Consider the following 25319-nt stretch of genomic DNA (forward strand, 5'->3'; position numbering starts at 1 on the left):
CCATGAAACTTGAGATTCTTGGATATTGACACAATATCAGCAGCTACAGCGTTCATTACAGCTTTCATGGGTCTCCTTATAAAAATCACAAGATACAGCAATGTTAACATGGTCCATGCAGTGTTTCTCAACCTCTTTTGAAAGAACAAAGGTCATCCAAACAAGAAAACAAATCCAAAGACCACCTAAGTTTTTTGGAAAAAAATCCAAGGGACCAACCTATATAACAAAATCACAGGGCTTTTTTCCAAAACAATCAAATGTTTAGAACACACAAGTTAGACATTTGCTACTTTTATTCCCCTTTAGTCTGTTTGTTTTCTTGTGTGCACATGTTAGAACATGCATATGACATTTTTATTGGGTTTGGCTCCATTTTATTTTAAACTGTAGTTGCTCTGTTGACCATCTTCTGACATTTAACAGAGCACTTGCAGGCAACGGATCAAGACTGCAGCTGATCCTGTTGTGTCCCTGCATCAACCTGTACTTTCATCAAAGTCATGTGAGGTGACTGTCACTGGGGCAATATAACAAACCTACATCACCCAAGGTATCATAAAGCAGTTGGGATTTGGTACGACCACGAAGACTGAAATATCTTGCTACTAGCAGAAGCCACCTTCCTCCCTTGAAGCACATTAGTGAAGTGACAAATCAGCATTCTTAGTCTGCATTCTGCAAGTAAAGAATCTTAATCTCCTCCACATGTATGAGCGGTGGTGTTCTGGTTTTTAATAGACGAATGTGCACACAGCTACGTGGAAAGCCATACCAAGCTGCTCACAACTGCCTGTAGATCTGCACATTTCCTGTAGTCTTCAATGTAGAAAATATAAAAAAGAAGAAAACATCTGTTTTACCTAAGATGAAGGTATTCAAAAGTAAATAAAAGCAACTAGTTTAATAATCATGTTGTTTTTCTTTAAGAACTAGCTAGTCTTCTTCATTATCACTCACTGCATAAAATATACAGCATGAATCTGAGCTTACTCAACGCCACCTTGCGAGCTGTAAAAAGCTGCAAAAATCAAAGAATGAGAAATGAAGCTATTTTTGCAAGCAGGGATCTCTAGTTTCACAGAAAGAAAACTAAAGATTTTCCAAACAGATTTCTGTAGTCCCTTGTAAAACAAATGTTCACACACTACTTAGTTGTGTCCTATTAGGAGAGAATACTGCTGCAGTTAGGACACAGAAGAAACCTTCAACTCCTATATTTCCTGGATAACAGGCACCGTGCCCACAGGACGCCTGTCCCAGCAGGATCCTCGTCCACCAACATTACTTGTCATTACCTAACTCAAAGCTTCCTTCTTTCTTAGCTCTGCTGGCAGGACTTGGAATACTGTACAGGTAACTCAGTGCAGTAATGGCAAGCAAAAACTAACTGGGTGACAATAACAATAACCAAGATCCAGAAAATACAAATCTCTGGTTCCCATGGGCAGGTGTTCGTTTGACCAAAAGAATGTTATTAATAGACAGATAAGCCCATGTTCCTAACAGTGAAAATCCCTCAGATCTCACTCTAATGAGAGGAGCATGCCATGAACATCTCCCTAGTCACTGTCAAATATGTGCAATATCCAGTATGCAACCCCGAAGTAAAGGAAACAGCAGGTCAGCAATACAAAATAAAAGACACCAACGTGATGAACATGATCACTATAATGCCTAGTCCTGGTTCTCCAGCCACTGAAATACAGCCCGCTTGGAAGGAAACAAGAGAGCTGTTAAACATATGACAATATTGTCACACATTGAAGGAAAAGAAATGGCCCTGTGCCAAACTTAAATTAATCACCTAGTTTCTGGAGGCACGCTAATTCAAGTTGATAAAAGAAACATACAAAGAGATACCACATCAAAGCTTTTGCAAGGCAAACCAGTTAGTAAAAGAGACAAAAGACATCGTTAGTGTACTTGTTTTTACCAACTTGTACTGAGGTTTACTACACATTATAAAACAAAAAAGAACTAAGTTAATGGTTAGAAATCAATAAAAGATACAACTAACAGATTGTTGATGGCTTTCAAGAGCCAACGACCCATTTTCTGCCTAGGAACCCCATCTAAATTGGTACCTCCAACAGAAATAAAAAAGAAAAATTGTAAAGCCCTAGCTCATTTTTCTCAGTTCAATTTTTTGCTTGTGGGTTGTTTTTATTTTACTTCTCTCTTTCCAAAAGACAACATTATACAGAAGTAAATACAAACATATACACAAAACGGGTACTTATATTTAAAAAAACCTCACAAATAATGACTATTTTTTAAGAGGTTTTAAAAACCAAGTAGCAAACCCCCTCATGTTCTGTGTAAGTTACCCATTCAAAAGAAAAAACTATAGTTGAAAGTAAAAGCTGTATAAAAACAACTGTACCAAATACACAATTTTCTCTTTCCAAGGTATAGAAACGCTTTCTGTCAGCTGACTCTTGGAAGGAGTGCATGACAGGACTGCAAGTCATAGCATTTCCAGTGCACTAAACTTCTGAAGTTAGACTGTGCTTTGAGCCTCTACGAGAATATAGAATAACAAAGCCAACCATAGCAGAAACACACTAAGGTTATTTTAAGAATATATTTTGAAAATAAAAAACAGTAGGGTTTTTTTGTATTAATCATTATACACAAAGAAGATAATTCCCCCCTTCATTCTGATGTTAAGCAGTACCTATATTTCAATGTCCACTGGGAAATACACAAAATAAAAATAACTTTAAACCAGTGAATAGGAGTAACAGAAACGGTCACCCTGGAAAAAGTAGAAAATTAAGCACGGTGAATCCTTTCCATTCACAGAACAGAGTCATGCTATATATGAAGGATTTGAGTTTTTCATTAAATCTGTGACAAGTACAGGTGACCAAGTTTTATGCACATATGCAAGCACTTGATATCACGAGAGCAAAGAGCTCTCGTCTGTGTAATAGCCCCACATATAAGAAGGTCCATTCTGCATATGGTCAAGAAGTACATACAGATTCTGGTATTAAAGGGTCATTTCCTTTAAATATGTACCATCATCAGAAACATTTCAAAAGACACATAGTTGGGATTTTTCATACTTTTATTTTATTGTCTTTACATAAAGTTTAAGAAACATTTATAATGTTATTCTTACCTTCAAATGTCAAAACAGAAGGTCATTGTTCAAATAGGAAAGCTACAAAACCATCAGATTTTACAACAGACAAGAAACCCTAACTTTTGCTTCCTCAGAGGTTAAGAATTATTGCAAATTAATAGATCTCAAAGAAATTACACTCAGGAAATAACATATCAACAATCCTGGCAGGCTTAAACGAGTTGCTGGATTCACTTATTGCAGAAGTTTCATAGAGATGGAGGCCTAAAGAGACTTATGTTATCTACCTTGATCTTCTGTATCTTACAAAACATCTGTACCATTTCATCGCTGTGCCTATACTAAGCCTAGTAATTAGGCTACAGTGTTGTAATCCAGAAAAAAAACTAAGCTGCTCTATATGCAGCAGACCACCACAAAGGCCAAGCCATACACAACAGCGGGGAACCAATTATTGGCCAGATTAGACTTCGTGATTCCACCAAGCAATTTACACGCTGTAATTGCTATGAATTTCTCTGCAGAACTAGTGATCAATTTGATTTTTAGCACTTGAACAAAGCCCAGCAACCAAATATTTATGAAAGGGTTTCCTATATCACTTCAAAAAGTGACAAACTTGACTTGAATATTGTAAGATACAGACAAATCCGAGACATTTAAATCAGATTCATTTAGTTCTAATTTAAAGATAAATTAATCGGAGTTTATATTGTCTTAAACTATCCCACATAGAGGAACAGACATAAAGACTTTTAATTGGGGGTAGGTAATCTTTAAAAGTTCAAAAATAGGAAGCTGGTGTTTCAGTTCTAAACTGAAAAGAAAAAATAATTCAGATTAATCCTTAATTTAAAACATAAGTGGCTATCAGAAAAACTAAAGCAAGAAAGGAGGTCCTGACACTTCACTTAGGTTTGGCTTGTTTAAGGATAAGGTCAAATGTCCAAAAGATACAAAGCACAGTAACACTCACTGAAGTAACAGCAAAGACATTGGTGACATTTTAGCCCTGGATACTAAAATCTACTAGCAAGCCCTGGGGGAAGGTGGGAGGGGGGAAGTATGGAGAAAATAAGCAGCAGGACTATTACACCAGTGCAAACAAAGAAATCCTAAAAAAAGCTTACAGAGAAACACAGTACTTGTAACAGGACATTAGAAACTCATTTTGCAAATTGTTTAACCTCTGCTGTCTTTGTGCATTCTGAGGTATTTCTCTGTCAGCCTATGTCCGTAAGCACTTCGCTGTTTCTGTTTCAGGATCCTTCTGCTTTCCAGCTCACCAGGACTAATTGCTCTTGGTTGCTTTGGCTGAAATCCCAGAGAAATGACAACACCTTTGAGTTGAGGCTCAAAGTTCAAGAAGCAACAGGTGCTCAAGGGAATCTTCAACCTGGTCCCTAGCACAGCCACTGACAGTGCCCGACTCTTTTCCCAGACAGGTAAATGGAACTGAGATACTGACAGCCTGAATGAAAAGCAAGAAAGCAATCTGTTCCGAGACAAGAACTTCTTTAACGAGTTTTGTTTTTTCCCTAGTGCTGCAAAAGTGCCCCTGAATTTAGGTTAATCTCATCCTAATGGGACTTGCTTAGCTTCCTACTTCGTATCGCCCTGGGTGCCTCACAGAAGTTTCCCTGATAAAATACAGAGCTCTGATTTTACTTCTAAAATCACAGAAGGAATCCAAGTTTAGGAAATAAAAAAACAAACCACACACACATACACCAAAAAACCCCACACACCTGTATGACTGTTATTTTACTACTATAGGTCATGTTTACCAAAAACTTGAACTTGAAATAAGTATCTGAATGAGACACGCAAAGTGAAATTAGAGAAGACAACGATTATGTTCTTCCCATTTACCTAACAGATTGGCAGTCGGATGATAGAGGAACCCTTAAGAAAATCATCACTACTTCATGACTTGTGAACCAAGTCCCACAAATTTTATTTTCCTTACAAATCCAATAAAAGTGTTTTGTTCTGCACTGAGTGAAGTATTTAGTGCTAAGCAAAAAGATTGTTTTCATTTTTCATCTCATCTAAAAAACTCCCGCCTCCCCAGTTTCTTGGCATTGAGTCTGTGTTTGACTACTGAATCAGAGGTACAGAAAAAAACCCACAAAAAAACTCCACCATTGATCATACATTTTTAATTTCAAAATAAAAAATGTTACATTTCTGATCAGTTGTAAGCCTTTCTTTCATATCCTGCTTTGACTTTTGAAATGCTAAAATCCCTTGCCTCACAAAGAGACAGTTGATTCTCTCTGCAGCTCGCAACTCCTTTTCTACTTACATTCACATTTCCTACGTCTTCTCTCCTCTTTCTTCGTTCTTCCGGTTCTAACTCCCTGTTATTTTATCATGATTCAGTTTTCACCCCCTATTTTACAAAAGGGCTGCTTTTAATAAGAAGGAGCCAGCACGCTATTAGTGATGGACTCTTGGAGCATCTTCTTCACTTCTACTCTCCCCAATTTATTTTTTTCATCCACAACTTACCATTTCCTTGGCATAGACCCTCTTGTCATTTCTCTTCTGTTTAACTTCAAGATCTATGTACTTTCCCAAAGTACCTCTTACATCTCTAATTTTCTCTCCTTTCTTACTTTCCTGTATGCCTTGCATTTTTGGGTTGTTACGTCTTTTCCCCAGTATATTCTACGTCTAGATCATCACTAATAAAATTAAGTATTTAATGCTATTCTTGTAGCCATTCTCATAGCTTTAAATAATTCACTCTCCCTTTCTGTTCATTCTGAAGTCTTGAAATAAAGGGAAAAAAATCAAAACAAATTCCTTTAGTTGTTCTTCTCATTTTTCCTTGCAGTTCTCTCATTCAACTGTCTCTGAGCTTTTATTGCAAAGCATACATGTTATAATTTATAAATGCCACCAAATCACATCCAACTGATTTAATGCATTGTACTGAGAACTTTACAACCTGAACAGAATGCGTAAGGCTATTGCTTGCCTTCCCATAAACACTTTAATATTCAAAACAGTCCATGCTAAGTCAGAACAAGCAGCTGCCATAAAAGATGGTTTTAACCATACCACTCCACCAATGTAGATTTGTGTTTTTCTGTTTGAGGACACTGAGGGTATGTGCTCCCTTTTGCTCGCTGGTGTCTCACTCTTGCTTATACAATGACACATTGCAAAACAAAGACTCAGCGTAGTTTGGCAAATATTCATTTTAAATATTTAGTTTCAAGTATTTGGAGTACATAGCGTTTGTTTACAGTAGGTTACAATATTAGATGTCATTTTAATCATTATGTCTTAAAAGAAACAGAATATTCACTCTAACAAATTCAGTTTAGAACTCCACCTTAACCTCTGTGATATTTAGTTTCCAATTATTAAAATACAGAGAACACTTAAAAATAAGCTGGGAATACAACTGCAGCAGGCAGTTAAAACTGTATCCATCAACAATTTTGGAAAATCTAATTTATTTACTTTTAAAAAACTATTTTCTGATAATTTGGACTGATCCAAAGGTCACTAATTTGGAAAAAAAAAAAAAAAAAAGGAGAAAATCAAAGGTATTACAGTTTAAAGGAAGACCTCTTGCTTTTTAATTAAGTTCATTCCATTTTACTCTTAAACATTAAAAAAAAGGATTAATAGTTTCTTTATTTATCCTGATAATCCTATGCAGAGTCTTAACATATCTAAGATTGTTTTGCTTGTTTTATTGGTTTCTTCCTATTTGTTTGCACACTGAACCTTATTACAAACAAGACAACAGAGATTTTTTTAGGATGAGTTAGTTGGGATTTTTGTTTAACTGTGTCTGGATAACACTAAACCTAAATAAGGCATGGCCTTAGTCTCTGATTCAATTCTACATAGAACTAACAATAGAAGAGCAACTATCTTATGTCTAGACTAAGAGTATATGAAATATTGAATAAGATGTTTTATTTTCCATTTCTTCCACAGGAACCTAAATGCTCAAAAATCATGTTTGTATACACAAGATGTAGTCTAAAAATAGTATCCTTAATACTACTACTTACAAAATTATGCATACAATTAACCAAAAAGGAAACTAAGCACAAAATGAAAACAAATCAAAAAGGCACAAAGAAACCCAGAGTATACCGGGGTATATAAAACTCAGTAACATGCTAACTTTACACTGAAGCTGTAACAGACCAGAAACAGCCTGCACAGAACTTGCTTATTACAGCCATAAAAGACATATCCAAATCTGAAATAAAGATAAAAGCTGTCTCAGCATGTCACTGGTACATGGAGCTGATCTATGAAGTCATTTTCTTAGAATACTTACCACTAAATCCCAGTTATTTTGTTCAAGCAAGGTTATAGCTTCATCAATATTTTCAATACCAGTACATGCCTAAAAAGAAAAAGAAGCAGTAAACAGAATTAAGAGCATTGATCAGAGTATTAATTCTTATAACGCAATTAATTTCTGTAGAATGACAGGAAAGGTACAGGTCCTTCATTTCTGTTAGGAAAGGGTAATCCAGAAATCAGATTTCAAGTTTTAAACATGAAACATTCGGATATAATTTCCTGTTCAACCACAGGATTCTTGTGTAACCTTGAGCAAGCCACCTAGGGAAGCAAGAGAAAAGTAGTTATTTGTAAAATTAGGACAACAGTGCCATGCCATAAAGGTCTTTAAGAATTCTACATTCAGTGTTATAAAACACTCATGGTACCTTAAAAGAGAGCACTAAAATACTTAATATTTAAAATTATGTTTGAGATGACTGAAGTATTTTGTGTAAAGCCAGAAACACATAAATAAACACCACTGCCTCCATCATTATTTTATGCCCCTACTCACTGTGTGTACAAATGAGCACCTCATGTGAAACTATTTAAAATTAAGACTATATTAGGAAACATTTACAATGTCTTACTTACAGACAAAATGCCTTCATGTTGTTTTAGCCTTATACTCTAGCTTTACCTAGTTCAAGAAATCTAATACAATAGTGTTTTTAAAGTAGTGATAACATCCCATAAAATGGTACCGTAAATTGAGCTTAATTCCAAATACAAGAGAGCTCCTCTACTCAGTTAAAATACGGATGCAGCATCCTGTTTGCTTTTTTTGATATCCATATCTTTTCAACTACTCAACTTCAGCAGGCAGAGTGCTGCCAGTCACTCTGCCACATTTCTGCTACCATTCACACCTAAGGATATTAGATATATTTCACCAGAGGGGAAAACCGGCAACAGTTAAGTTTCTCTTTGGAACTTAACTTTCGTTCTAATCAAAGCCATGCTCTGTATTCAAGTGCACAAGATGAGTTCAGACTTTTACAAGACCTGAAACATGATCATGTTCCCTCTGCTCCACCACACAGTTATATAAGAAGTTTATATAAAGTTAATATAAAACTACACTTAAAAAACACAACCTTTTAACAGTAATACAGAGTTAGATAGCAGCAGCAAACAGATCAGTTTTATTGATTTCACAGATATATAGTCCCATTTTTCCATTATGTGATAAGAGAAAGAAGGGGCGAGGCAATAGAAAAAGACACTTTTTTTTCTCCGAACACATAAAAAGCCATCAGGTTACACATTTTTCATGCTCTGACTTTTCTCTCAATTTACAACAATTAAGAAATACGAAATAGCAAAGAAATCATAGAGAAATACAAGGCAAATTCTCTCCTCCCAAATTCAACACTGAAGAATTCCATGCGTATGAAGCATTACATGCAGTATGCCTACACAAAATGGACCAGCCTGGAGGACTGCGAGGACCACAAGGATACATTTTAAAGATGTTTTTTGAGGCAGCAGTTTCTATTGATCCACAATGCTCTTGTGGCCAGACTGGTTCTCTCTGGAACAAGACAAAATTTCCTCGATTGCTCACAGCATGTTGTGTTGATAGTGAATTTCACCCACTTCACATCTGGAGTGCTAAAAAAAATTTTTTTAAATATAGTTCTGCTCTTCAGAAGCATCATTTTGCCTTCTCTTCCATTACTTCTTGCAGTTACTTCTGAAGTTAAAAACAAGACAACACTTTGACAGCCTCCCTAGCAAACACGAAGGCTGTACGCACTTACGCCAAGCAAGCCTGAGGAGTGTAGGGCTTGAGCTTGTTGTTTCTGAAACCACAGGATTCATACCACCATAAACCTGCCACAGACATTGATGCCAACAGCTCTGTTGCAAAGTCTTACTTTGAGAGAAAGTTTTGCAAAAGTGATAGCCTGAGGTTCTGTCTACAGTTAGGTAAAATATACTTAAAAACCTGGTCACTACACTAATAAAGAATCACTATCATTTAATTTATCAGCCCACTATCTGGCTCACTTTGGCATACTTTTTCTTTCAAATTAACTAAACAAAATTAGCCCACCCTTCTGCCCCAGCACACAGTGAAAAGAGCTACCTCACCACCGTGGAGGCAGAGTCATAAAGCAATAAATTCACTTGTATGTCTGCATCCTTGTTGGTCATTTACAATCTAAATAGAACCCCACTCTTTCCCTTTTAGCAAGGCAGAGTCACAGGTATGAAAAGTAATTAAACATTTAAAAATCATCAGAATTGTTAATAGTCAAAGAAAGCAATCTTGTTAAAAACCCTTCAACCATTTTTACAGTCACTTTTAACATCTAATTTTAAGGGCTTTTAAAACTTATGATTTCACTTTCCAGATGGACTATTTTCGCTAGCTGTCAATAAAAATGGAAAACAAACATTGCTGAATGACAGCAATGAATGAATGATACTTATTGATGTAATTGTAAAACACCCCGGTAATATCAGAGTTGCAGGAAACAAATGTTTTCCAGAACAACATTTCAACACGAAGGAGAAGAATTGATTCAGACACCACGCACTGCCATATACAAATCCCTGCCTCCAGTCACTACCCATCACTGGATTAAACATCAGCAAAACTGAAGAAAAAAAATAAAACAAAAAAAATTTATTTCCTTTTGACTGCATGACAGCATGTAAGATGAATTCAAGAAACTGGTTGGTGCCTTTTGAATTTTCCCTAAGAAAGTAAGCACAAGATCAGAAGTCATCCCACGCTGGCAAGTGTGACATAACGGTGAGGACTCCTGGAGCAGCAGACGAGTCCCAGAACAACCTGAACTGCTTCTGCCTTTGTCTTCCATAGGGAAGCGCACACAGAACACCAGCAGGTTCTGTGAGCCACAAAACTCAACGTCTGGTTCTTCATGGGTTTGTCTCTCATCCCTAATTGCCAGGGATGAATTAAGTTTTCCCTATGGCTGTAATATTTATAACGGTTGTTTTGACAGACTTCTTTCCATGTCACCTGACTGTATTATCGGGAAATTTAGAAGAATTTAATCGGTATTACTCCAGGGTTTCAATTATTATTTGTGGGGGCACCTAGGCAACATTACCCTATATCGTTTACGTTTTTAGGAAGGTAGACTAAAAGTCACAGATTTTACAAAAAGACTTCTTTTTTTCCTCATTTTTGTACCTTTCATTCTACCTAAGCAAGAAATAAACAAAAATACTTGAAAGGAAAAAAAAAAATCATGTTAAACATGCACAGAAACGAAAGGAAAAAAACCTTCAAAATACAGTAAAGTAGATGAGGTCCAAAAACGCGCCTTTGTTACTAAGCAAGTAAAGTGATACCAGTTGAAGAGAATTTATTTACAGATTTCATTCAGCTTTATTTTCACGAGAGATCTATTTAATAAAAGGCACTAAATATTTTAGAAGAAAATCCCTACCAAAATACTAATAACTCTTGATTCCTTGATTCAGTCAACAACCAGCAGAGCCTCTAAGCCATCAAATTGCAAGAAACAAACCACCACTGTAAAAGTAAAACCTTCAAGGCTTTTAAACATCAAAAAGAACCCAAAGGATATTTTTTAAGGACAAAGGGGAAGAAAAGATAGAACAACTTCTTTCTCCTCCTTTCTGCACTCCTTCAAATCAAGAATTTTCACCCTTCACGGCAGCTCCAGCTCCAGAGACTGCACAGTCTTTTCTTTGGTTTTTTTTCTGATCACACAAGAGGAAAATGAATGTGAAGATGAGAAAACTATTGTTTTGCACTGAATGCACACGATCAGATTCTGAAGACAAAGTTATTGAGTGGTGAAACAACCCTCTTGGCATCTTCCTCTTCCAGGCCAAGTAAGTGTTTCCACCAGGCAGATTTAGATTCTCATATAATAAAATTTCAGACCACTTCTCAAAATTTTTTTTGAGGTAGCTTCACAGATTAATCATCACCTTAGTGATGAAGAGCTTACCCTTGGAAAGATTCACAGCTAACCATTAGGGTCCTATTTAACTGGCACAGTAACCTTAATCACTGTTATATACAAGAAGCAAAGTAGCCACCAAGGAGACAATTCAGTAGGAAAAAAGTGGGAAGGCAGACAAACTTCAAGGCATTCAAGACAAACCTAGGAGGTGCTTCCAGAAAGCTATAATGCAGTATGACAGACTTGCTCTTCTAAATCCCTTGCAGGGTGGTCTGACCCCAGCAGCCGTAACAGCTGGATCGGGGTTTTGAGACCCTCTGTGACCCCCATCTCAACGGCACAGTCTTCACCCTACCTCCACAACATAGGAAAGCAGCTGACTTCCCCATCTGGCGGCAGCTGCTGCTGAAAACGCTCCTCCGGCACCTGCTGCAGAGATCCAGGCAGTTGTTACACAGCAAAGCTGGAAGGGACAACTGCTGCTCCTAACACAGAGAGCAGGGCTGTTACTTCTGCGAAAGCACGGAAAGCAACAGACAGCTGTTGCTGACTCAAATACAGAGTCTGGCTACTGTTCACCAGACAAATAGTGGGTGGCAGTTGTTGCACAGAAGCTGGGAGCAAATGGTATTTGGCAGCAAGGCAGAACTCATCTCACCTGTGGCAGCATTCTCCTTCTCACCAAAACAAAACGCAGCAGCCAAAAGTATCCGTGAAGACGACATTCAACCTAAAAGCCAGTAGCTGGATGTGGAGGACACAGAAGTCTGTCTCTCTCAACATTTTTGTTGAACAATTCTATATTTCCTTTGACTACCAACAGTAGCTGTATTTTCTCCAAACAGGGACCATTTCAAAGCTAATTCAAACTAGGATTTACCCTAGAACATTATGCACAACAGGTTCCAGCCCACTAAAGTCAGGTAGACAGATGGCTGTGAATTACACTGTGCACCACTCTCTCCTGTAAAGGTCAGTTGGAAAAAAAAAAAAAAAAATCTCTCTTTGAGCATAGTGAATCTGCACTCTGCAGTTAACATCCTCAGAGTAAATCTGCACTCTGCAGTTAACATCCTCAGAGGCAGCCTCCTGCAGCAATTTAGAGCAGATGCAAATATAGGTACCATGTTCGGTCCAAATAACGAAAGGATAAAATTGGAGCCATAGCTCCAAGTACCCAGAACAGCAACAAGCTCAGACAACTGATCTCCAGGATCACACCAGTTGTCAACTACAGACTTTTTCCCCTCTCGTTGATATCACACTCATCTGTCTCAGAATAAAAGACTAAGCTGCTGTGATTCTATCTAATGCCTAGCCCTCAGACACTGAAACAGCTGATACAAACTCTCCTGTGCTGGATGAAAAAGGAGAAAAGAGCTTTCTGTCATCAGCATTTTCTTGCAACTGTAGCTCAGGCCATCTTTTTAATGTTTATACACAACTACACGGGCCAAAGAAACAACTACTATTAAGCCACCAAAAGAATCAACAGGTGAGATCTAGGAAAAAGCTTTCACCCTTTGGGATCTCCTACCAAACCCCAGGAAGCCAGCATTAATACATCTCCATTCACAGCAATTGCACAGACAGCACGCTATGAAATTCTTAAATTTGAAAGTACCCAGTAAATTTTTATCACTAGATAGAGCAATGCAACAAAAGCTAACTGTATTCCATAAAGACATGAGGTTTTAAACAGAAATCAAAAACACTGGCAAAGAACAAATACTGGTAAAACTAATTCAAGTACCCCTTCAGTAACTTATTCTTTGAAAAATAAGGACTAAGAGCATGGTAAACTCTTTTCATACAGGCCACTAACCTTTCCAGAAGGATGGGAATTGTCCAGGTCAGCAGCTTAAAAACAAAAAAACCACTCAAAGCAGTTCTTAACAGCATGTGAGATACAGCAAATGGTATTACTTATCTCCTTGCATACTTTCCCTGCCATATAGCAAAAATTAGTTTGCTGGTTTATTCTGCTCTTCAATTACAAGTAGACAGATCAGTTCACAGACACACTTCAGCGTCCTGACAGATTTTGCATATCTCCGAAGACAGAGAGTCTACAGCCTCTTTGGACAGCTTGTTCCAGTGCTTCACCATCTTGGCTAGGAAAATTTTGTTCCTTATATTTAATTATGATTTCCCTTGCTGTAACCTGTATCCACTGCCTCTTATCCTTGGACTGTGCAACTGCAAAAGAAATTTCATTCTATATTGTCTGCTATCACCTACTGTTTAGCTGAGACAGCAGCTATATTCCCCCCGAGCCTTCCCTTCCGGGCTACACAAACCCTTAACTGCACTTTTCACAAAACACGCTCCAGCCTCCCGCCCTCCTAGGCAGCCCTCCCCTAGATTGGCTCCAGTTTGTTAATGGAGGGACTGATACTGGACACAGCATTCCTGGTAGTGTTGGTCTCACCAGTACAAAGCAGGGGGGCAGAACAGCTCCCCTCAGTTTCCTGGCATACTGCAGGCCGCTCTGTGGCTACTATTTCATCTAGAAGAATCCCTAATTCTCTTTCTACACATTCCTAATAAAAATCAGGTTTCTGGATGCAATATATTTAAACAACCCAACCCTGAGTTTCCTCTTTCTAGAGTGAAACAGTACTTGGCATACTTTTCCCATCCCTTACAAGGGGAATGGCTCAGTAATCAAAGATAGTTAAAAGTATATAAAGCAGGCAAGGGCACCCCTGGATTGTATTTTGCTAGAAGTCAACTCAAACCCAGAAAGCTTGAAAACACTAATTCACCTATGACATATTTCCTTGAAAATTCACACAGGCTGTTGCAATGGTAACTACCTCAAAGAAACTGAAACAAAGTACAGCACTTGTTCCCCAAAACCAAGGTAAAGTTAAAGTAGTATGCTCAGCCAACCTAGTAAATGCTTTAGAACCGCAGTGTCAGCCTTAGGATCTACAGGTAAGTCCCTTCTGGGCTATCAAGGCACATTTGGACACTCGCAACTGAGATCTTTTGGTCCCTCAGCTCTTCTCATCTCAGAGTCTCACCTGCCTCAGGACTGCCACCAGCTACATACACACCCCTCTGTGGCATCCCATGTCATCCTAACCTAGCAACAACCCTACCAAAGCAATGAGACTGTTCTTATTATGAGTCATTAGTGGTTATTAAATTAACTTTTACTTCTTTCTATTTCAGGCAAACACTTAAAAAAAAACCAAAACCAACATCCAGGCATATCAACTGAGACACAAACTGAAAGGTCACCTACTGCAAGCATCCAAATGAAGAGATAAGAGTGGTTCTCTGTTTTTACATCACTCAGAAGAGCATCTGGTAACGATTAGGCAGATTCACCAGCTGTTCACTTAACAAAAACAAGCTAATAGACTTACCAATATCAGAAACTGAGAAAGGGTCAAGGCAAATAAGCCAGGCTATGCTCAATGCATTTCAACTCCCACCCCCAACTATTTACAAGCCTCACTGCTCTATTTGAGCACCACCTTAGGCAAAACTCCAGAGCAAGGAAGCATCACTCCTTTTCTGCAAGAGAAGGGTAGGGGGGGAAGAAAAAAAATGGTATTTCTGAAGGTCACAGAAGCATTTCTACCTATTAGTTACCAAGCAGACAGGAATGAACTTTGTCCGTGCTCTAAGATGACTGTGAGCTTTCTGAACAAAGCAAGCAGGGTACAAAGTCTAAACTGGTAGCACTAAGCTCTAACCACTTCTTAGCGGGACTAGCTAACTTGGCACCACACTAACCACTTTCAAATGGGTTCCAGCAGACTCTAAACACTCTCAAGACTCTGGAGCAAATTCTGCTTCCAGAATACCATGAAGGCACATCCTGAGGAAGCCCATAAGCTGAGCCAAGACATGAACTCTACTTTCCCAAAACCCACGCTAACACTCGGGCATCTAAGCCACACATACTACATATAAGAAGTAGTGCTCAAACTGAATGAAAAACCAAACCAAAACAAAAGTTAGGTCTTGTTAATTAGTACTCTGCACTACCAAACCGATTGTCTCTCCTGAAGACAGCCTTTACCCAACAACTACAAAATAGTTAGGATTATCCCAAAGACACTGTGTTTGGCTAATACCTTAATAGAAGTATCTCAGTGAAGGTAAAAACCTCTAGATATCCTGAACCACAGTCATTTTGCACCCGCAGGAGCATATGTTATCACATACAAGGAAAAACTGATAGAAAATAGAAAAAAAAAAACAAAAAAATGCAGGGGTCAGACACACACTTTTGCTACCTGGATATTTGCAGTCATCTCCTTCCTCCTCGTGGCCTCAGAAGCAGTAGAACCTTAAAAACAACTTAAGAATAAATAAAAGCCACTTTCTAGATAAGCACACAAAGGAAGGAGTACTAATCAATAAAAAAAAAAATTTTTACTCAACATTCCACAAACACTTGTATTTTTTTTTTATAAAGAATAGGACCACAATGAATTGGCCACAAAAATGGTCAAGAGAGATGGAACACTCTCCGACAAGGAAAGGCTGAGAGAGTGGGGGCTCTTCAGCCTGGAGAAGGCTCCAGGGAGACCTTATTGCAGCCTTTCACCTTAAAAGGGGGCCTATAAGAATGATGGGGACAGTGGTGGGGCCTGTAGTGATAGGACGGGGGGTAATGGTTTTAAACAAAAAGAGGGTAGGTTTAGACTACGTGTAAGGAAGAATTTTTTTACAATGAGGGTGGTGAAATGCTGGAACAGATTGGCCAGAGAGGTGGGAGATGCCCCATTCCTGGAAACATTCAAGGTCAGGTTGGATGGGGCTCTGAGTAACCTGATCTAGTGGAAGACATCCCTGCTCACTGCAGGGGGGCTGGGCTAGATGGGCTGTTAGGGTACCTTCCAACCCAAACCACTCTATGATTCTGTGACATATTCTTCAAAACGTGGAAATGGTACCCAAAATAGGAAAACAGAAGAACACTCAGCATAGCACAGGTCACACCATAACACAGGCCAACAAGGACTATAAAAAAAAAAACATTTTTCTACAGACAAAAATTACATAAGCTTTTAAAAGTATCAGGACAAGGAAGCCTGTCAGCAAATCAGCAGGACAAACTAAAGAAGTGGTCAAAGAAGGTAAGGGCGTATCATAAAAACCTAAATGACTTCTGTGTGCCCACATTCACTACAGAGAAACTTAGGGACTATCCTAGAAAAAGAAAAAAGCTCCTCTTTACAGAGAGCTCTCTCCTACTTAGGTACCAGTAAAGACAGTATAGAACAAACCACCAGACCAGATGGTAGTCTCCAAAATTTTAAAGGAACTTAAATATTTGTATTTTTTTACAGGAGAGTGCTCTTTAAATCAACCTTAATTAAGCCTCAGTTAAATCAATGTTGCATTCCCACAGTGCTGATATTAGCTTTTTCGTGAATTTTATTGGGGTGCAAACCAGAAGGGGGGAAGTTTCCTACAGTTCAGACAAATTTGACTTCTGTACCATAAGAACTAGCAGAAATTCCCATAAAGTATATAGAATTGAATTAGTACACACATGGATATATATGACACTGAGGAAACGTGAACACAGCTTCCACAGAGCAAACGCACATATCGCAACTCAGATGTCTCTGAAGAACAGAAGACTAACTCAAGCTGACACAGTTTATTTCCAAGGTCTTATAACAAACCCTATCATCAAGCTTCTAAAAGTGCTGACTTCCAGAAACTAGGATGAAGCAAATCTGTTGAAATTCTGTTTCTTACGGCTCTTTCCTAAAGACCAGCCACTGCTGCAGACGAGACATTAGGCCAGCTGAGTCTTCGATCTGAGCTGATATGGCACCTTTGATATTTGCTCACACAAACAACCTGACCTTTAAAGAAAAAAATAATAGAGGTGACTCAGTTTCAGAGTTCTTGTCTTTACAATTTGTTTCCTGCAATAGGTAAAACACGAAACCTATATAAAATAATTCAAGGGCTAAGGTACTCTGTTCTGGTTTCAAAACATCTCATAAGAACTTCAGCTTTACTGAACTACCTTTTGAAAGTATAACTACTCCTGCAGAACAAAGACCTGCTCAACCAGTTAGACATAGAGGACTGGCAGATGACTACACTGATAGACCAAACAACGCGTAATGCAGACACCAGGGCTCTGGTTTCCTCTTTGAGTAGTTTGTTTTTACAATTGCACATTACCTAGTCAACTCTAAAAAATGGGCTTAATTAGTAGGCTTCAATCCAGGCAGTGAGCACGTCATTTCCCTTAATTCAAATGACAAGAGACAAGTAAAATGTCAGGTACTTCCCCAGGCTTTTTATTCTAGTTCTTAACAGTAGTTAAAAGAAAGGACTTACCTAATACCTGCCCCACAAATCCATGAACTTATCCACTGACCAGAAAAATATGAAAATCTATCAAAGATATGCCACGCAGTTCTTTTAATAAGCTATTACACTTTGCTTCTAGTAGGGTAATGCACAAAAATTAGGCTTGCAAAGGTAACTGAGCCATGAGAACTGCCCAAATAGAGGGACTTCCCAATGCAATGATCTTAAGACAGGAGATTCTCTGGACCCCTTAAGACATATAGCAACCCACTCAAATCCTCATCCTCGCCTTTCCAACACCTCCTTTCACATAAAAATATGAACTCAGTAATGGTGTTTACTGTAAATGATCCTTGCTTACCAAGAAATATTAGCCATATTTTATTTTCAATGTGCCAAATAATTTTCACACTATGTTTCAATGAAAGCACATTCCTCGCCTGTGGGAGTATATATAATTAACAATTCCAATAATACAGTTAGTATTAGTTGTCATGGTATTTGAAAAAGGACCCTACAGCTACCACCTCTTAATCTGTTTCAGCGACTTACTAACCCAAATACCTATATGAATGGATTGATGGAAATGGTGACATTATTATTATGATGTGAACAGTCTTTTCAAGGTAATTGAATGAAAAGAACAGCATAAACTTCTTTCTAAAGATGAACTGGTACTCTATTGGTAGATTATTTAGGTTGTCACAGCAGGGCTGTAATGCACACAAATCACAGTATCCTGTTTCTTCTCTATAAATGTCAGATAGTATTGCTAATGAACTACCTGTCCTTACATAAGGGAAATTAGCTGGCTTTTCTTTGAACATCAACCAGTGGAAATATCTGCATTATCATGTTTCTAAACGGACATCAGTCTTACTCCACTTTCTTATTTGTGACTCCACAATCTACTTCACCTTCAGTTTAAAGACCAGAAAGGTGACAACTAAACCTAAATAACTGTTCTGATAAGCGTGAGTTTGGGGATTACAGCAGAGTCTAAAAGCATCTAAAGAAATTGTTAATTCTTCAGAAACACACAAAGAGCAAATTAATATAAGCAATGGACTTGCTAACAGAAAACAACAATCAAAACAACCAAACTAGAACACACTAGGCACGCAGTATGCTTTTACCACATCTCTTCAACCCAAGGCCATTTACAGCAAACTAAGCCAATTTGTGCTGCAAACCAAGAGGTCCAACTACCAGTTCCAGCGCTGTTACTGGCTGTGCAATGCAGAAAATTATAACGCGTGATAAAAAGCAAAAGGGATTAAAAGAAATTTTAATCAAAATGTAAATTAGGAAGCCTCATAGGTACGAGCTCAAACATCCTATGGTGTCCCAAGATCCTCTTTTTAACACTGAAAAACAGCCCTGTTAACTATTTCTATATCTAGCTAAGCATACAGTAACCTATATCCACAAAAAAGGTCAGCTGAAGCAGCACTGAGCATCTTGGCACCTTACTCAGAGTCTACCTCTACGGAAACATAGCCAGTACGAGGGGATGAAGAAACAAACCTGTCTCTCCTACACCCTGACTTCTAATCTACAGAATACTGGATTCCCTTCCAACTACAATGGAGAGAGAAGCAGAGCCCAGTCCAGCTGGCATGCTCGGGGAGAGCCCACCTCATTATATTCTACAGAGAAGCCACACAAAGGAATGATTTGGTATGAGCAAGACTGAAGTTTTCTGTTCAGACAGATCTGAACACACATAAAACCAGATACTTATATACCTAAAGAGTGTTCCTGATGAAAATGTATGCCTCCAAGAACGATAAACTTAAGCTGGAAGACACTTTCCAAAGACCTAAACTTTGACTGGCAGTCTCTTCGGCTCCCATCTTTTGCTGAGGACCTTGTTCCAAGTGAATTGCCAAACACTTCACAGCAAGTCTGCAAAGAAATCAAGAACATTCCTTTCCGCTCCAATGCCTTAATGACAAAACATATTTTCTTTCAGAAATCAATGTTAAGGGTATCAACTTTGCTATTTGTTCAAAACCCCTCAGCGGATGGCTTACCTGCACAGAAAATAGTTAAAACACACTTTCCAGCCCCCCGCGTAAGCCAGTCCAGAGCAAGAAATCAAGGCTACTGACTTGAAGCTATTCCTGTACCTGCTTACCTTTTTCACCCATCAAATTTCATACTGTCAATAACTTAAAAGTGACAGAAAACCTGAGCTAGCAGGCCAACACACTGAGAAGAAAGCAAAGCTCCCTTATGTATCCCTTCCCCTCAAATTAATATCCATGTAAATGCTCCACATACTGTCAGAGAGTGGAAACTGTGCGTAACAGAAATAATCTTGAACAGGGCTGAAGTAGACAGATGTTTTACATAACTAGAAAAAAACACCTTTTTAAAACCCATCTTGTCAGTCATTAAACAGCACTGTGTTTTATTTTAGCCATTCCAGAAGGAAATCTGTAGTCTAAACTACAGTTAAATCTTAAAAAAATAAAGAAATAATAAGCTGATGTATCAGCATCATGGTCAATTCTATAACTTAAACATGATTATCTAGCATGCTTTCTCACCTTTCTGTAACTGATGGCAACGAGGTTCTTCCTTCCCAATTCCCCCTTGCTCCTCCCACAAACCTCTGTTTTATGAAAAAGATTGACACAAAGGTGAAGTTTGAAAAAAAAATTTTATACGTGTGTGAATCATACCAAAGCAGTCTATTACTCAGTTTAAAAAAACTATAAAAACAAAAGAACTCACATAAATTTGTTTCACAGTGAACATAGATGAGAGACAGAAAGAAGAAGAAAGCTAATAGATATCTGTTGTTTCAATGAAAGCAAAGATTTTTCTTTAGTTTTGCCATTCTGCTCTGAAGTCTTCCTACTCATACCAAATCTTCAGCTATTACTTCAGCTATTACTATTACTTCAGCTATTATTACTTTGGTTAATAAAAAAATGTGAATACTATGAAAAATTTCCTTCTGAAGCTCCATGTTCCTGATATTTTTGTAATATATGGACACGCAGGAGCTGGCAACTCCCACAATACTCCAACCTTAAGGCCCACTCTACATTTAAAACTGTTGTGAGAACAACCACACAGTGTGAATAAAGCGGTCCTACAGGTGGATGTTATAAGGACAAAAAGATATTCTTGCTACTCTTAGTGCCTATCCTAAGTGAACCCATAAAAACAAAGTAAAGGTGCAAGCATATAAAAATGTCAACATCTGACACTTCTGCCAATATTCAAAGACTGTTTTTCACTTCTGTGTAGTTTAACTATGCCAATTTAACTAAGGGCAGTGCAACTAAAGTGTGCAACCTAAAAATAAATAATTTTTTTTTTCTTTATAATGAAAAGTACACTGATACGCTGTGAGAGCAACTCCCTTCAAACCCCAGACTGCACAGATCATTAATATATTCATATCATGTGAGTGCCTGGGTATCCCACTGGAGATGAAAGAACATTTCACAGCTAAACGCAACAAACGGAAGAAAAACAGAGATGTTTACAAAAATCAGTAGAAATTATATGTCCTTCTTTCCCCTTGTATGGAAGGTTTGTTGTGGCACCACTCTTTTACCAATTCACATGTAGTTATGTTTTTAAAGAACTCTCGCTAGCTACAAACAGAAGCTGCTGGGTTTTTTCCTACAGAGCTTTTCCTACATGCCAATGACACTTTGTGGAGAAATCCTGAATTGCATTTAGTTAAATTTATTTGTGCGCTTAACTCCTTCACTTCAGCTACTTCCATGAAAACAATCTAACTGCTCATGTACAACGCTCAACTTGCGCGCAATCTTTCCTAAGTGAGGACTTAAGAAGGAAAAGTTAGACAGGTTGCTTTTTACAGCCTTACATGCATGAATACGTACTTTGTACTCTCTGGGTAGCACATAGTAACCTCATTAAAAAAGGAGAGGAAAGGAAAATAATTATAAACCACACAGAACAGTCTTAAAGCGTTTTGAGACAAATAAGTATTTTGGTAGATCACTTACTGTGTTGTACCCTGTTGTTAAAATACTTTATAAACTTACTCAATGTTTGCATGTATACATATGTGCATAAAAAAATATTTCTTAAAAGTATTTCTCTTCAGTACCTCAGAATGCAGAAGTAACCTGTTACAACAATCAGAGCTAGTAAGAAAAACAAAATGTGATACAAGATCCTGCTCTAGTTGAAGCTAATGGCAGAATCCCTAATGGCTTTGAAAGATACAAAATGAAAGCTTTACAAAAGCATTGAACATCAGCACAATTATGACTTCACTGAAATATTTTTTATAGGGAGGGAAAACCCTTTCAAGTTTTAACAGTTCAAAGACCACTGCTCTATCCCTTTTAAAAGTAACTTGGGAAAGGTTAGCATGAAAAGGTGATGGACGTTTTCCTCCCAATTTAACTCAGCAAATACTAGCTGAACAAAGAATTACTTCTGACATTTCCAGCGTGCACAACATTCTTCAATGAGATACCTTTCACAATTACAGAAGATGGCAGCAGAACTCTGAGAAAGATATTTATTAATTAAAAGGTACAGAAAATATAGAAGGGAAAATCATGCAGAATTTCTTTGCACATTATGTTTTATTTTCCATTCTTAATTCTCAGTGAATAAGTTGTAAACTCCATCAAGTATTTAAAACACCCAGAATCCTTTACTGCTTTGTAAGAGCCTAAAGATATGAGGCCTAATAATGACTGACATTGTCCTTCACTAATCTGAAGCTTGAACAGCAGAACAACTAACTATTCAAAATTTCAGCATCAGGCAGATGCTCGAGATCATTAAAAAAAAAGGAGGATAGAAAAGAAAAAAAAGAAAATTGTCTGCTGAAATACAAGCGGAAAAAGTTTGTGTTTTTTAGATAACCACTGTTATATGATAAAGTATTTCCTGGTTCACGCACATGATGTCATCCCTGATCTACAACTGATTTCTGTGACTCGACCACCTACCTGCAAGTCAGCAATAATACTTACTTGTCTTCATAGTTCTAAATACTGTGGCTATCCCGTATTAACTGGTTCCAAAACCCAAGCAGAAAAAGACTGCAGAACTGCAAAATAGCATTTACACTAAAATCTTGGAAAGTGGATATAGATTGAATACTATTAAAAAAAATCTTACATTCAGCAGCCTCTAATTTAACGGTCTTCTGGGATTCCTGAACGTAAGCCTGTTTCAGCTAATAACGAGGGATTCCATAAGAGTCTGTCTCCACTAGTATGAGTGCAGAATTGTAGTCTGGTTTCCTTTTACACAGTGTATTGTTACTGGAAGAACTCCTTTATGAAATATCAGCCTTAAAATTGAGGCTCCTTACACACACAAAAGCACAACAAAATAAAGGATCATTATATTTGTTGAGCATTTTAATAAATATGGGTGTAAAGCACTCAGGTACAGAAAGGGCAAACACTTTCCTGTTATCAACAGGGAACTCTGTGTGTTACATCACTAAGATATCGGATACCTTTGGCAAAAATTACATAATGTACACCACAGCCACCCTACCTGTAATTCCAAAGAAACATTCTTGTTATGCACACACAGTGAATGAAGGGATTACTTTTTTCAAACTAAACAAAACCGTTTCACTGCTAACAGCTGAGAAATGGCCTTTTAAGAAGTTGAATGGTCAGACAGCCGGTCAGTCCAATAATATCCAGGAGCCTATCCACGTAAGAACAACTGCTGCAAATGGACAAAGCTTAAGAAAAAAAAAACAGTTGAAAATCAAATATTAAAAACATGTATTGAAATATAACCTGATAACCCTTCCAAGATGCTTTTGCCTCTCCCCACTATTTCAAATACATGTATCTTCCACTTGTTTGTTTACATGTTCTTAGAACAACAATATAAAAACAAGCAATACACTGAACAGATTAAGCAGGCTCCTGAACACATCACTTTTCTTTAAAGAAAGGCTTTATTCTGGGAATAACATTTAAGACTGTTGAGTTAAATTATAACCCTTTTGTAGGGAAGAGGGAAGGTAACAAACAACTTTTAAGGGCATATTCCTCCTTTTACACCAACACATTGTTATTCGGAACAGGGTGGGAAGAGTTTTACCGTCATTACAACAGTCATAGGCTGAGGCAACCGTGAAGTTAGAGTTGATGTTACAATGGAAACACCTCTGTGCAGCGTTAATCTGTAGTACCAGTGAGTGATTCATTACAAACACTGTGACAAATCATTAGGAGCGATGAGCCTTGTATCCTCCCCGGCATTTCGCTCTTCCAAGGGAGCTGGCTCTCAGCCGTCCCAGGGCCTGGGTGGTTGTAGAGGGTGGGAACAAGCAAAGTGGATGAAAAAGCTTTTTTATTTTTTTTTCTAACTAAGAAAGCTGAAACTCTCCAAGTTAAAGAAGACATTTTGTTCACGCACCTTGAGAGAAGAGGGCACGCGTTCCCCATTTCTGACAAAAGAAAGAAAGGAAGAAAGAGCGAGCGGAGGGTTTGGGGAGCGGGTTTCACACCCACCGCCCTAGCCCTTCCCACAAAGAGGCAGCGCAGCAGCGAAGGGAGAGCGACAAAAGCGGCGAAAGGCCGGGGCTGCGCGGCGGCTCGAAATTTACCTGGAAATCGGCCAGTATCATTTCTCGGTCCATGTTGGACGCCATGGCGGCCGGCGGCGCCCCCGGCTCGGCTCTGCCCCGCGCACCTGGAGCCGCGGCTGCCGGCGAGGACGGGGCAGGGCGTTAGGAGCTCATCGAGACGCCTCCCCGGGCGGCCCCACCCGGCGGCGGCCGCGGCGGAGGAGAAAGAGGAGGAGGAGAAGGAGGCGGCGGCGGCGGGGGGCCAGGAACGGGCAGCGCTGCCTCAGCCGCTGGCCCGGGCAGGAGGAGGAGAGAGGAGGAGAGGAGGAGGAGGCAGCGCCGCTCCCTCCCTGCCTCCGCAGCGCCTGTCGCACACTTTGCCTGTCATTGAGGTCGCAAAGAGGCGCTTTGCGGCCGCCACGTGACCGCGCCTGTCAAGCGCTCGCCGGCGCGCGCGCGCGCGGGGGGGGGGGGGCGGAGAAGGGGAGGGGGGGAGCCTTTCCGCCGGCGCGGGCCGCCCGCGAGGAAAAGGGAGGGGGGGGGCCTCAAGGAGCGGGGGTGACACGGACACCCCGGTCAGTGCCGGCTCCGCGGGGCTGCGGCCTAACGGGCCGGCCGGGACCGAGCCGCCAGCCGGGGCCGGAGGGAAGCGAGGGCCGCCGGAGCCTCTGGCCGCGGCGAGCAGCGGGGAACCGGAGCCTCCGGACGGGGAGAAGGAGGGGGAACCGGAGCCTCCGGACGGGGAGAAGGAGGGGGAACCGGAGCCTCCGGACGGAGCAAATTGAGGGGGAACCGGAGCTTCCAGACCGGGCGAGAGAGGGGGGAAACCGGAGCCTCCGGCCGCAGCTTAAGGGGGAGAAACTGGAGCCTCCGGCGGGGGTGAGGGAGGGGAACCGGAGCCTCCAGCCAGGGCGAGTTGAAGGGAAACTGGAGCGAGTTGGGGGTAACCGGGGGCCAGTTGAGGGAACCGGAGCCTCCGGCCTGGGCGACTTAGGGTTAACCGGAGCGAGTTGGGGGAACCGGAGCCTCCGGCCGAAGCAAGTTGAGGGTAACCGGGGCGAGTTAGGGGAACGGCAGCCGCCAGCCGAGGGGCGGAGTGGAATCAAGGGCCACCGGAGCCGCCGGCCGG

General features: G+C 39.6%; 1 protein-coding gene across 1 annotated transcript in view; it reads right to left on the reverse strand.

Moving 5' to 3' along the window:
- Positions 1–24577, reverse strand: part of FAF1 (Fas associated factor 1) — a 168011-nt gene extending 143434 nt beyond the window's left edge. The window contains exons 1-2 of the mRNA XM_069863103.1: positions 24230–24577; positions 7410–7478 (exon numbers count right to left, since the gene is read on the reverse strand). Coding sequence (XP_069719204.1) covers positions 7410–7478; positions 24230–24274 — 114 coding nt within the window. The 5' untranslated portion in view covers positions 24275–24577. The remainder of the gene's footprint in view (positions 1–7409; positions 7479–24229) is intronic.
- Between the last annotated feature and the right edge of the window lie 742 nt (positions 24578–25319).

Source organism: Phaenicophaeus curvirostris, chromosome 8, assembly GCF_032191515.1.
Source record: "Phaenicophaeus curvirostris isolate KB17595 chromosome 8, BPBGC_Pcur_1.0, whole genome shotgun sequence".
Taxonomy (NCBI): domain Eukaryota; kingdom Metazoa; phylum Chordata; class Aves; order Cuculiformes; family Cuculidae; genus Phaenicophaeus; species Phaenicophaeus curvirostris.